General features: G+C 39.6%; 1 protein-coding gene across 1 annotated transcript in view; it reads left to right on the top strand.

The window, feature by feature from the left end:
• The window catches only part of LOC310770121 (phosphopentomutase-like), a 29490-nt gene extending 18824 nt beyond the window's left edge, over positions 1 to 10666 (top strand). The window contains exons 6-14 of the mRNA XM_083630448.1: positions 851 to 1044; positions 2174 to 2363; positions 2819 to 2916; positions 4003 to 4183; positions 4264 to 4357; positions 6294 to 6423; positions 6517 to 6706; positions 8109 to 8242; positions 8593 to 10666. Coding sequence (XP_083486574.1) covers positions 851 to 1044; positions 2174 to 2363; positions 2819 to 2916; positions 4003 to 4183; positions 4264 to 4357; positions 6294 to 6423; positions 6517 to 6706; positions 8109 to 8242; positions 8593 to 8695 — 1314 coding nt within the window. The 3' untranslated portion in view covers positions 8696 to 10666. The remainder of the gene's footprint in view (positions 1 to 850; positions 1045 to 2173; positions 2364 to 2818; positions 2917 to 4002; positions 4184 to 4263; positions 4358 to 6293; positions 6424 to 6516; positions 6707 to 8108; positions 8243 to 8592) is intronic.
• Positions 10667 to 13037: the final 2371 nt, after the last annotated feature.

Genomic DNA, 13037 nt, shown 5'->3' with positions numbered 1-13037 from the left:
GAACAGTTTCAGGTTACGTACGGACCTCCAGAACGAATTAAGTACTTAACCCGAGGTACCACTGTATCTGTTTATACATCTCTATCACTGTATCTGTTTATACATCTCTATGCTTTTTAGTTTCTTAGAATTCCAGGGCAACACCTGGAACTTTCAGCTACTAAGTACCATATTTTTCGCTCTATTAGACGCACCAGACCATAAGACGCACCTAGTTTTTAGGGGAGGAAAACAAGAAATAAGAAAGCAATTCAAAGCCTCCTGAGTGAAGAGGGAGCGCTCCTCCCTCTTCGCTCAGGAGGCTTTGCGGAGCTACTCCTGAAGCCAGGAGAGCAAGCGGGATTGGTGCGCACTGATATCTCTTGCCTTCCTGGCTTCAGCCAAAGCAAGCCTCCTGGCTTTCCCCCCCACCTCCCGCAAGATCTGCGCACTCTTTAAAGGGAGCGGAGGTCATGGGGGCTTTTGTGGGAGGTGGGTGAAGGGACAGAGCTGCTTGCTCTCTCCCTTCCCCCACCTCCCACAAAAGCCAGGGATAGCCGCGCGAAGCCTCTGCAGGGTAGCGGGATGAAGGCTGCCCGCTGCCCTGCGGAGGCTTCACGCCGCTAAGGCAGAAGCTAGAACAGCGAGAGGGAACGCTGCGCAGCGCTCCCTCTAGCTGTTCTGGCTTCTGGGGTAGCCTGCGAAGCCTCCGCAGGGCAGAGGGATGAAGGTATCTGCTCCATAAGATGCACACACATTTCCCCTTTTTAGGAGGGGAAAAGTGCGTCTTACAGAGAGAAAAATACGGTAGATACATCATAATGAAGCTTCCATTAACAGGTAATCTGCATATATTCTCTGTGTTACTTAGGTTTATTGGGAAAACGGCGCTCAGATAATTTCACCTCACGATAAAGGAATTGCTCAAGCTATTGAAGAAAACCTAGAGCCATGGCTTCAAGCTTGGGATGACAGCCTGATTGATAAAAGCCCCCTACTCCACGATCCTTACGCATCTATTAACAAGGACTACTTTAAGGACATACAGAAGCACTGCTTTCACAGGTAAACTGTCAGGGAAGGCTTTTCTGCCTTCTTGGGGATAAATCTATGTTATTTAATTTTAGTGCAACAGGATTAAAATTGAAAGTACCGTAAGTTGCAAGTAGGTTTCCACATACAGAAATGGGAATTTCTTTTGTCCATTGGGAGAAAGGTGGGACAAACTTCTGATGAGGGATGTAGGATGAAAGAAAAAATGAATGAATCTTTATTTGCATCAGCCATCGGCCATAGCAATAAAACAACAATATGATGTACAAAGAATAGAAATAAAAAGTCAATTATCTAAAATATATTTTAGGGTTTTGAATCAATAGTCAAATAGTGGATCTTATTCTGATTGCCTTAGCTAAAAACCTTACAACATTTTCTGTCACCTGCTCATCTTGATTTGCCAAGAGAAAGGACAGTATGACAGTGGCTGGGTGACCCAGAATGGATGATAAAAGAGGGGTGATAACCTCATTCCTCAAGTCTTTATAAAGAGGGCAAGCCAGAAGGACATGCGTCACCGATTTGGTACTGCCATCTCCACAGTACAGTATCTCTAGCAAGCAACAAGTATGGAGGCTGTTAAAATGAGTAGGAGAATCAAATGGTGATGTAGCAGCTGGTAAGAGGAGTTCATGTTATTAAAATCTCGGCTGATGGCCTAACGTAGATAGACAATGCCTGCTTGACCCTTGAAAGGAAGGCAACTTGTGGCGAGTCCAGTTTTCCTTTCTCAGCTGCTGAGGAAAGGCATTCAGGACAGGAATGTCCCAAACTTCAGATCTGTGTGTTTCCCTTTGTTCATCTGTTTCCGTTCTTCATTCCCTGCCTTATCCCATAAGACATCTAAGCAGGTACTATAGCAGTGCCAGCAGAGAGAAGATACACAGAAGGAGTTGCACACAGGTTGTAACCACTTTGCAACTGTGTGTGCATGCAGGAACAACTTCACAACATTGCTTGCATACACAGTCTGCTTACATCAGTTGTGGGGCCTGGAGTTGAGAATCTGGCAACTTGTAAGCGGCTTTTTTTTAAAAAAAAAGTTTTAGTGAATGAGGATACAGTACAGTTCATTTCTTTGTTATTAGCGGTAAACAAGCTCATGCCATTGTAATGTCATTGATGTACTTAATTTCAGGAATATAAACAAGGAGACAAAGCTGAAATTTGTCCACACTTCTGTGCACGGTGTAGGCCATGAGTTTGTGCAGTCAGCCTTTAAGGCATTTGACTTTAGCCCTCCATTTGCTGTTCCTGAACAGAAGGAGCCTGATCCAGAATTTCCAACAGTAAAATATCCAAATCCTGAGGAGGGTAAAGGCGTACTGGTAAAAGACAATTTAGTCAAAATTCTTCCTTCTACCTTTCTTTTGTGCCACTTCAAACCTTTCCTGATAACCTATAAACCTTCTAAATGCATATTATTTTTTTAAAGTTGACATGTACTTACATCTTTTGAAAAAGCCATCACATATCTTTTCTTCTTCATCTTCTCTCTCACTCCTTGCTGTCTCCTGAGGACAAGTACATGTTACTTTCATGGAATCAAAAATTTGATGTGTTCCTTTTTTCTGCAAGAGGTGCAATTAAAATAATGTGTGAATCAGCACCAAATTGTCTCTTTCTTTGGCATATAGTTTCAGGGTTTGAGCCAAACTTTCCCATCTCTGTAAGCATATAGGCCTCTTGTATTATTATTGGCATAAAATGCATTGAATATATTTCTTTTCTTTTTTAAATGTTACTGTTTTGGGGCCCTTCACTTTCCTGTTATTTTTTTTAGACACTGTCTTTTGCCTTGGCCAAAAAAGAAGGCGCTCGGATTATTTTAGCCAATGACCCAGATGCAGATCGACTTGCTGTTGCAGAGAAACAAGAAAGGTATGGTTGCTTGCTTTGGTGATTTCAGTGTTTAACAACAATTCGATTGTTGGAAATGCCCAAGAGCTATTTATGTAAATGTATATTATCTGTTGCCTTACTTTTATTTTGACTTTTGTGAAAAGTGCTGGCAGTACATGCTCTTGAGAATAATAAAAAATGTATCTTAAATCAATTTCTTTTTAAAAATACTTACACATCCAATATTTGTGGAAAAACATGTCAGTTTGCATTTCTTAGTTCAGAAAGTATTGATCTGATGTGTAGGGATCTTCCCCATTCTAATTAATTCAAGAAGCTTCTCTGTGTGAAAGAAGCAATCAGAAGATTCCTGATATTTGGGTTATTCCTTTAGAGAAGCTGAGTACAGCTGGCTTTAACTGCTTCTCTTATCTCTTCCTGTCAAGGTCATGCTGACTATAAAAGTAGGGCCAGAAGGAGCCTGAGTTTCTCTTTCTATCTCTTTTCCTTCTGGTGTGGTGTTCCGCACATAGTATGCTTAGTATTAAGGTTTAGACGTATTGTAAGTTACTGTAAGTTTCAGTTAAGTCTGCTGCAACTGGATTTCTTATAGACAGTGCCAATTCTGAATGTATTGGATTTGTGACCATTATGCTCATCTGCCTTCGGTAGCAGTAAAGCTCTGCTGGCTGAAATATAATTGTCTTTGGTTTATTTTGGGGGAATCCTGCAACGTGTTTAAGTTGTTACTCTGCTAACTATACATTGGAATCTACTCTGGATCAATATTGAGTAGAATTACATGACAAATAAAAGTGCACAATCCGTATCTACCGTATTTTTCTGTCTATAAGGCACCCCCATGTATAAGACGCCCCCTATTTGAGGGGACTCAGATTTAAGAAAATAGGGGGAGCCACTATCCGTGTATAAGATGCCCCTTAATTTTGGACATTGTTTTTTAGGGGAAAAACCTAGTCGTATAGACGGAAAAATACGGTATATCCCTTTGGTTTTGGAACTGCAACCTCAGCACAATTTCTTTACTGTAGTTCCTATCGTTTCTTTATATTAAGCTGTCGAGCTACTGTCACTCTAACCATCTAAACTTGTTGTGTCCCTCAGTGGAGAATGGAAGGTGTTTTCTGGCAATGAATCAGGAGCTCTTTTGGGCTGGTGGATCTTCACTTGCTGGAAAAAGCAGAACCAGGAACCCGCTGCCATCAAAGATGTATACATGCTTTCGAGCACGGTGTCCTCCAAAATCTTAAGAGCGATCGCACTCAAGGAAGGATTTCACTTTGAAGTAAGCCGTTTGGGGGCAGGAGAGAAGCGTATTTCATTTTCCTGTAGACAGTGTTCTGACTGAAATCTTGTTCTGCGCAGGAAACATTAACAGGATTCAAGTGGATGGGAAACAGAGCCAAGCAGCTCATGGACCAAGGAAAAACAGTCTTATTTGCCTTTGAAGAAGCGATTGGTAATAAGTATTCCATAACACAGAGTGGTTTAGACTGAAATATTTTACAGAGATGGGCATCTGTTTAATGTACCATCTACTCTTGTGGGTTGTTGTTGGTTTTTTTCTGGTCTTGAGAACTGATTACCTGTAGTACAGTGGTATCTTGGTTCTCAAACTTAATCTGTTCCAGAAGTCTGTTCCAAAACCAAAGTGTTCGAAAACCAAGGCCTGCTTTCCAATAGAAAGTAATGCAAAACGGATTAATCGGTTCCAGACTTTTAAGAACAACCCCTAAAATGGCAATTTAACATGAATTTTACTATCTAAGGAGACCATTGATCCATAAAATGAAAGCAATAAACAATGCACTATACTATAAAATAAATAAGACAGTATTGTAGACGATAAAAATTAAAATAAAATAACATTCTTACCTGCACTGATGATAGTCATTGTTTAGATGCGGGGCTTTTATCCATTTCCACAGTCACACAATCAATCAGTAGCTGAACTGAGTTTTACCCAGTCACAAAAACAAATCAAACGGAAAAGCCTCAAAAACACGCAAAATACATAGCAAAAACAAAAGTGCCAAACTTAATCCATTCCAGAAGTCCGTTTGACTTCCAAAGTGTTCGAAAATCAAGGTGCAGGTTCTGATTGGTGCAGGTGCCCCTGAAACAATAGCCAAGAGCTGCATCGGACATTCGGCTTCCCAAAAGCATTTGGAAACTGGAACACTTCCAGGTTTTCGGCGTTTGAGAACCGAGGTACCACTGTACAGTGAGGTGCATACCGTCTGCATTTATGCTGATAAGAGTAGGAGAAAATGCTTGCCTACCAATAGCATCTGAACATTATCTTCCTGAGCTAACTGTTTCTAAGCTTTGGCTTTAAAATGGGGCTGCTTATTTCAGCATAACTAAAATCCCACCACTAATCAATTTCCCTCCCTAAGTATAATAATGCCCAATAATCAATAAATATATGATAGTACTTGATGGTTGGGAAACCATGCTGCAATTAACTGAAAACACATTTGCTTCTGGCAATACTTTCTGATGGCAAGGTTCAGATGCTACTTCGGAACACGCACATTACCAATGTGTGTCTTAAAATGTTTCCATGCCCATGTAAATAGATGGGTTAGTTTGCTCATTTAGTGTTAACATAGACGAGCCTCAGTGAGCCCCAGCAAAGCATTTGTTTTGCACCCACCCACATTGCTACTTCCATCCTGCATGACCAGGAGAACTTCTGCGGAATATGCTTTCTGTTTCAATGGCTATTATCTTAATTTTACATGAGAACCAGGAATCCTGGTTTAAAACTACCAATAGCTGCTTCTAAACAAGCCAACCACAAACAATAAGGTACGAAATTTACTTGTTTAGCCACTGCTAGGTGTAAATCAGTATTCTTGTTTGTGTTACATATGAACAAGGCTTAGCATTATATGCAAAGTAAATTCTACAGAACTTATCCCAGCCACACGGGAAGAAAGGACCGTTATGATGAGGCACCTAATATAGCATTACTTGGAAATCAGTCCTGTGGTTGAGATGAAAATTGGGGCTATCCTTATCTCGGTACAAAAATGCACCTAACCCTTCTGAAATTGCAGTGAACTGCATTTCCTAACCTGGGTCATTCATTTGAAATGATCCTTCAGTCTGTGATCCAGGTTTAGGTTTTGGGTTTAGGGCTTAGGTTTAATAATATTAGTCACAACCGAGCACCTAATGCAAACCAGATGATGTACAGATATGAAAGCAACACTGCCTTGCATATGAGCCTGTTATCTTGTGTTGTGTGATAGGACTACTTTATTTCATAGAATCACATTTGTAACTGAATGGAAACTTTATCAAACTTTTGCATTTCATCATCTGTCAAGAACATTTAGACAAAATAGCTTCTGTTAAAGATGTTCTGTCTGTAACTTTGTCTTCAGGATATATGTGCAGCCCTGTGGTCTTGGATAAAGACGGTGTCAGTGCTGCGGTCATAACTGCGGAGATGTCTGCTTTTCTGGAAACCAAGAAATTGACTTTGTCTCAGCAGCTGAAAAACATTTACAATGAGTGAGTTTACAATGAGCATTTCGTAGTATACTTCATATATTTTCTACATACAAGGTACATGGAGCTCACGGGTAACTTATTTTGCCTTCAAAGGTACGGCTACCATGTTACTAAAGCTTCCTATTTTATCTGTCATGATCAGAAGATTATTAAGGAGCTATTTGAGAAGCTTAGAAATTATGATGGGAAGAACACTTATCCAAAAACCTGTGGGAGATTTGCAGTGTCTGGAGTACGGGATCTAACTACTGGCTATGACAGTAATGAGACTGATAAAAAAGCTGTAAGTAGCTGAAACTTTTTGTTCTTTTATTTCTATTAGACTGTTGCTCCCTGAATGATATCCTCATCCTATGAGAGTGCATGTCGGAGTTCGTCTTCACTTTTCCTTTTCTGTGATCCGTCCCTTGGAGCTCTCCTGGCCCCAAGCTGTCACTTGGCTCTGCTCAATGACCCACCCTTGCATCGTGTTCACCTTCTGTTGTCAGATATATCTGTTTTTATGTCCCTGTGTTTTTATGTTTGTACATATTTTATGGGCTAATAGCCGTAAATAAATAAATTGAATTGAATCCTCATCCTAAATTTCTTTATTTGGAAATAAGTCTCATTGATTTTATTCCAGAGGATGTTGTTGTTGTTTAGTCGTTTAGTCATGTCCGACTCTTCGTGACCCCATGGACCAGAGCACGCCAGGCACTCCTGTCTTCCACTGCCTCCCGCAGTTTGGTCAAACTCATGCTGGTAGCTTCAAGAACACTGTCCAACCATCTCGTCCACTGTCATCCCCTTCTCCTTGTGCCCTCAATCATTCCCAACATCAGGGTCTTTTCCAGGGAGTCTTCTCTTCTCATGAGGTGGCCAAAGTATTGGAGCCTCAGCTTCACGATCTGTCCTTCCAGTGAGCACTCAGGGCTGATTTCCTTCAGAATGGATAGGTTTGATCTTCTTGCAGTCCATGGGACCCTTCCAGAGGATAGCCAACTAAAAAGGAGTCCTATGACGTCTTAAAGACTGAGGGAGGAATTCAACGTCACACTGTTTTGATAAGCGCTTCTGCTTGTCATAGGGAACTATCCCCCTTCTCTTCCCCTCATCTATATTTGTTTGAGGACCAAGGCAGAAATCAGTGGAACACAAGGCTTCAAAAAGTGAACTGGCAGCTGAAAACAGAGCTCAGGAAGCAGGGCAAATCCCATTCCTTAATAAGGATAAAAAAATTAAAAACAGTTTTGAAATACTCTGTTTTGTGTACTGTCTTGTAAGCAATGCTGGGGCTGCATGTAGATTCCTAGCAGAATTAGTCAATCCACGCTATTCCTTTGTCAGTGCATATGACTGATGGAAGAATCTTACGAACCCAATAGAGGTATTGTAAGCTGACCAGGTGACTGGCTGGTTTGATCTGCATAATTTGCGGATACCTGCAAATTAGAATAGTGTGTGTCATATTTGGCATCCTAGTGCCCAATCCTAAATTTTCACTCCCCCAAGAAAAAGATAGGTCTTGAAATCCCCACTGTCAATTTTTCACAAGGAAGAGTCCAGGAGAAATTAGTGCTTTATTTCTTTATCCCATGAACCCCACCCTTAGAAATCTGATGATTAGTCATTACACATTAGCGCATATGAGTCTCGTGCAGTCATAGTCAAAATTGTGACAAATTTACCTTTTGTGGTGTTAGGTGCTTCCCACCAGTAAAAGCAGTCAAATGATAACATTTACGTTTACTAATGGATGTGTGGCTACCATGCGAACCAGTGGGACTGAGCCCAAAATCAAATACTACTCAGAGCTTTGTGCACCTCCTGGAAACAGGTATTGTTTAGATTTATTTATTTTTCTGTTGCAAACCATTGTTAAATTTGGATTTCTCCTACTGTAGACTTTTTCACAGAATAGCTGTTTGAGCAGTTTTCAGAAATCTTTGTTTAACACAGTTTTGGGTCGGGTAAGCTAAATTTCCTTGTCATATCCACAAAACCTCAGTCCATTGTATTTCAAATGTGTATTTTAAACCACCTCCCCTTTGCTTTATCCCAGCCACCACCACAGTTCAGAATGGACTTTACCTATTAGCATATCATGGGAATAAATCTACTGTTTTTAATGTGAATGAGAATTTGAATAGATTGAAACCCAGGTTTTGTTTTTGGCTCATTTTTTAGTGACTTTGAAAAGCTGAAGAAAGAACTGGAGGAACTGGTCAGTGCAATTGAAAAATATTTCTTTGAGCCAGAGAAGAATAAGCTGCAGCCCAAGCCAGAGTGATACAGCTGTCCCTGTTTTCATCTCTACACAAATAATACTTTCTACAGTTAATTGGATAATATGTGTAAAGCAGTTGTTTCCATTAATTAAGGGTGGCACAAACGTGACTCTAATTTCACTATTTTGAAAAGTATGTTTGCATGTTTCATCTGTCATGCATGCTCATATTTTGAGGGGAAATATGTCTTCCCTTGGCAAATTCTCCTTCAACCAATTTCCTGATGAAATTGCATTTGGTTTTAATAAAATAGTTGGTAGTGCCTATTGACACAAGGAATGTCCCCTACCATAGCTCACAAATGGAAGTGCAGAAAGCGCTCAGTAATGGATGCCGATTTTATGTTACAAGGCTTTGCATTCAATTGTAAGATTACCACTCATACAGATCTGATCTATTGTGCTTGTTTCCATTAGAGCTTTTTAAACTTTTCACAGTCCTCTCACTCCTGTTGGTGTGTGCATGTTGAAAAGTTGCCTCTTCGCTCTCTTATATTCTCAAATTGGTCAGTGTCTCCTAGTTTTCCAGCTTTGCTCCCCATCCCTTTCATGCCTAATCTCTTTGGTTGCAAGCATGAGAGCAAAATCTGTTTCTCTTTTTTGACTCACAATGCCTAGTTACTGGAAGTACTCCAGAAATAATTGTAATTATAATTATAAAATGTAGGGTCTGCCTTGTCAAAATCAGCTGCAATAAAATCAGCACATCAAAGATGTGGTATAGTCCCCAGTGCAGACAAGCCAGTAGCCTAACCTGAAACAGCACAGGCTGTTTATCATATATCTGAATCTTGAACTTGTAACAAAACAACATTAGGTATAGTTCTGCCAATAGCAGAGACAATGGATTCAGTTCTGCAAGACGCATATTTCCAGTGCTTTTTTCTGGGGGGATGCAAGGGTACGCATATCCGTAAACATTTTGTGAATTAAGTTTGGCCTCATTGAGGGACAGTATTTCAATATGAGTAGGAAAATGAGAGTACCCCTAAACATTTTTTTAGGAAAAAAAGCACTGCCATATTTCTATAATTATGTGCTGTTAACCAGTGTAAAAAATATAAGAAAATCAGACAATTACTCAGTCAGTTGCCCTATATATTCTGAGATAGAGTTCTTTCAAAAATCATTGGTTCTACAGAATATGATCTCTTCTGTCTGTATTGCTTATTTCTGATTACCTGCTCCTCCCCTTTACAGATTGCTTTTGGCTTGTTTGGGTTTTGCTTTGTTATTATCAAGGGAACAACATTAGCTTTATAGCTGCTAGCTATCTAAAGGCGAGAGTCCTGTTTTCCATGACTGATTCCTCCAAATGGAAGCAGAATAAAAAATTACCTGTCTCAATGATGTCTTGCCTAGAGCAGTGGTTATCAAACTTTTTTTCCTGAGTCACACTTTGCTCATGCTGCCCAGAGTCTTTTCCAACACTCATGTTTGAATGGCAATTCTGAATCACAACCAAGATTGTCCTTGGTATCACTTGATACTCTTGCTCTCATATGGAAAATATATTTATTCATATTCTGCAAATTAAAAACACATTTTGATGCTATGCTTTACTACACTGAAATGTTTAAATGTCTGATTGTCCTTGAATCTTTCTGCCACACTTGCCACCTACCCGTGCTACACTGTTCGAAAATCACTGACCTGAAGTTTTGATTACCAAAAAGACAACTTCTTTCTTCATGAATGACTTGAATGACAGATCAGAGATAGGATGTGCAATTTTTCTTGAAATTGTTGACTGATGTGAAGCTCTTGGAATCCTAGCCAATCTGTCATCCATCATTGGTTTTTTAAAAACACAGCATACATTTGCATAACAGTTATGCACTTAATTTATTTGACTACATTCCGGAAGAACTGTGGAGTCTCATTTGATGTCACCCAGAGTGGATGCTTCTTACGTATGGCAATGTAAAATACTGTTTGACTCTTTATTAAATGAGTGTTGCAAAGTTTATAAAATGCCTTCCTGTTCTTTTTGCTGTTTGTGGATGTCCTGCTGTTTATTTTCCTCTTAGGCATAAAAGACATGTGTACGTGGGTTGCACAAATACTCAGACAATTTTACTGTCAGCAAGTGCCTTTGTGCAACAATGTGTCTCAACTTTATAATAACTTCTCAGGAAGGGTGTAGCTAGGCAGAAGTGAAAGTTTTAAAATACAGATCTGAAAGTAAGACCGTGAGAATATGTTGAAAGCAATATAGCAACATTGATCAAAACATCACACAATTGGTCCTATTTTTCGATTTGTTGTCAGGCTCTGAAATTGGTTAATATGCAAAGACTTAACTGATTGAAAAATTGGGATCAAGCAGAATTTTTTTGCTAGCAACCCATTTTGTGGATGAGCAGAAAACAACTTCTTTATGTAGGGTATGATGCTGAAGAAAATGTTACTAGCTTTGCTACATTCATTTAAGTTCAGCTTGTTACAACTCAGTCTTCCAGTCAAGATAAATAAAAAGGTCCCACTCAATTGCATTTTAAACAACATTATGAGTATATTAAAGTTGCTGAATATAACTCATTTCTTCACATTTACAGATCTTAGAACATTCAGCTTCAACTTAAAGGGGAAGTTATTTATTTCATAAAAAAAATTATATACCTCTTGATTGTAGAAAAAACATCAAAGCGGTTATATTGTGTGTAAAATATCCAGCGTTGTATCTGCCTGCTCGTTGCATTTGTTGGAAGTAGGTTTTTGCCTATGATAATTTATTCCACGACAAACTTGCAAGTCTTTAAGATGCTACAGGACACTGTTCTGCTGCGGCTGCTGTGTTGCAACGGTGCTGCATCACTTTGGAGTTGCTGGGGAAAATAGCTGTGTTAGTCTTATCTGCTGGTGTAAATACTTCAATTTACAGTGCCAGTAATGTTAAAGTCATATGTAGAAAGGGCTAGACCAGCCCTGATTTGAAACAGCAGGTTACCAAAAAGCAACAACATGCTCTAGTCCTGGCAAGGTCAGTTCAACCCTTATGTCAGCTTTGTTATCTGATCTCTTCCTTGCTTTAGACTATAAAGTAATACTGCCCTTATATCCTCGCAGAGCACACAACATTCAGGTTCTGCATATAGTCATAGCTTTTACAACACAAAAATAGACCTGGGAAAATAAGCATGTCATTAGAAAAGAATTTTCAAGGCCTGCTGAAGCCAAGGGAAAAGATTCCAATCACTAAGTTGGGTTTAAATCAGGCGCTCATTAAGGAGTATGGTTTCTGCAGCAGCAACCAATCAGAAATACCATATTTTTTGCTCTATAAGACTCACTTTTTTCCTCCTAAAAAGTAAGGGGAAATGTGTGCGTCGTATGGGGCGAATGCAGGCTGCGCAGCTATCCCAGAAGCCAGAACAGCAAGAGGGATTGCTGCTTTCACTGCGCAGCGATCCCTCTTGCTGTTCTGGCTTCTGAGATTCAGATTTTTTTTTTCTTGTTTTCCTCCTCCAAAAACTAGGTGCGTCTTGTGGTCTGGTGCGTCTTATAGAGCGAAAAATACGGTAGATGCTTTTGTGGTTAAAATGGTTTCCTTTAACTGTTTCCTGTTCCTTTACACTCTTGTCACTGGTCAAGAGTTTCCTTTTTCATAATTATATCCAGGATAAAATACTAATTATTGTAGATTTGTGCAGGAATTGTTCTGATATCTACTTGGTAGAAATATAAAAAGTCCAAATTATTGATGTCTAGTTGTGGATTAAAAAAAAAAGTGGTGCATGCAGGTAAAACCATGAACCAGAATCCCACAAGTCACCCCATACTGTATTAAAGAAACAGGTTTCTCCCTTCAGTTCTCCCTTATATGTCATATTTCCCTAGCTGCCTTTTGTAATGTATAGAAACCATTGTGTTCCTTGTTGTGTATAGTTGTCTCAAAAGCTGCTAACATGGTTAAGGGTATGAAAGGCCATATTCAGATTACTTTTTGGGGGATTACTTATTTTGTGCAAATGTTAAACATTCTTTTTTTCTAGAATCCCTGAAAGATAATTAAACTTGCAGGGTCCAGAATGAGGATGGCATTCCTCTATAGGTCAGTCCTAAAATGCATATAGTCCCAAGTTCTTTGCTAGATGTGAAAAACGTTAACTGAAATAAAAATATTCAGTTAGAAAAGGGTTCATTCAACCAAATGGAGCAATTTTAACAAATTGTACTTTGGACAATAGGTGAGACAACATGTCAATGCAGACAGCAGGTGGACATAAATGCAAGCACTTTTCAGCAGGCCAGGCCATGCTGTTTTATACCTGCTGCTGGGATTGACAAAGCTGCCTCGGATTGGTTGCAAGGCTGCTGGGATTGACAAAGCTGCCTCGGATTG

The sequence above is a fragment of the Podarcis filfolensis genome, assembly GCF_964270895.1.
Source record: "Podarcis filfolensis genome assembly, chromosome: 9".
NCBI classification, from domain to species: domain Eukaryota; kingdom Metazoa; phylum Chordata; class Lepidosauria; order Squamata; family Lacertidae; genus Podarcis; species Podarcis filfolensis.
This window is presented reverse-complemented; position numbering and strand designations above follow the sequence as displayed.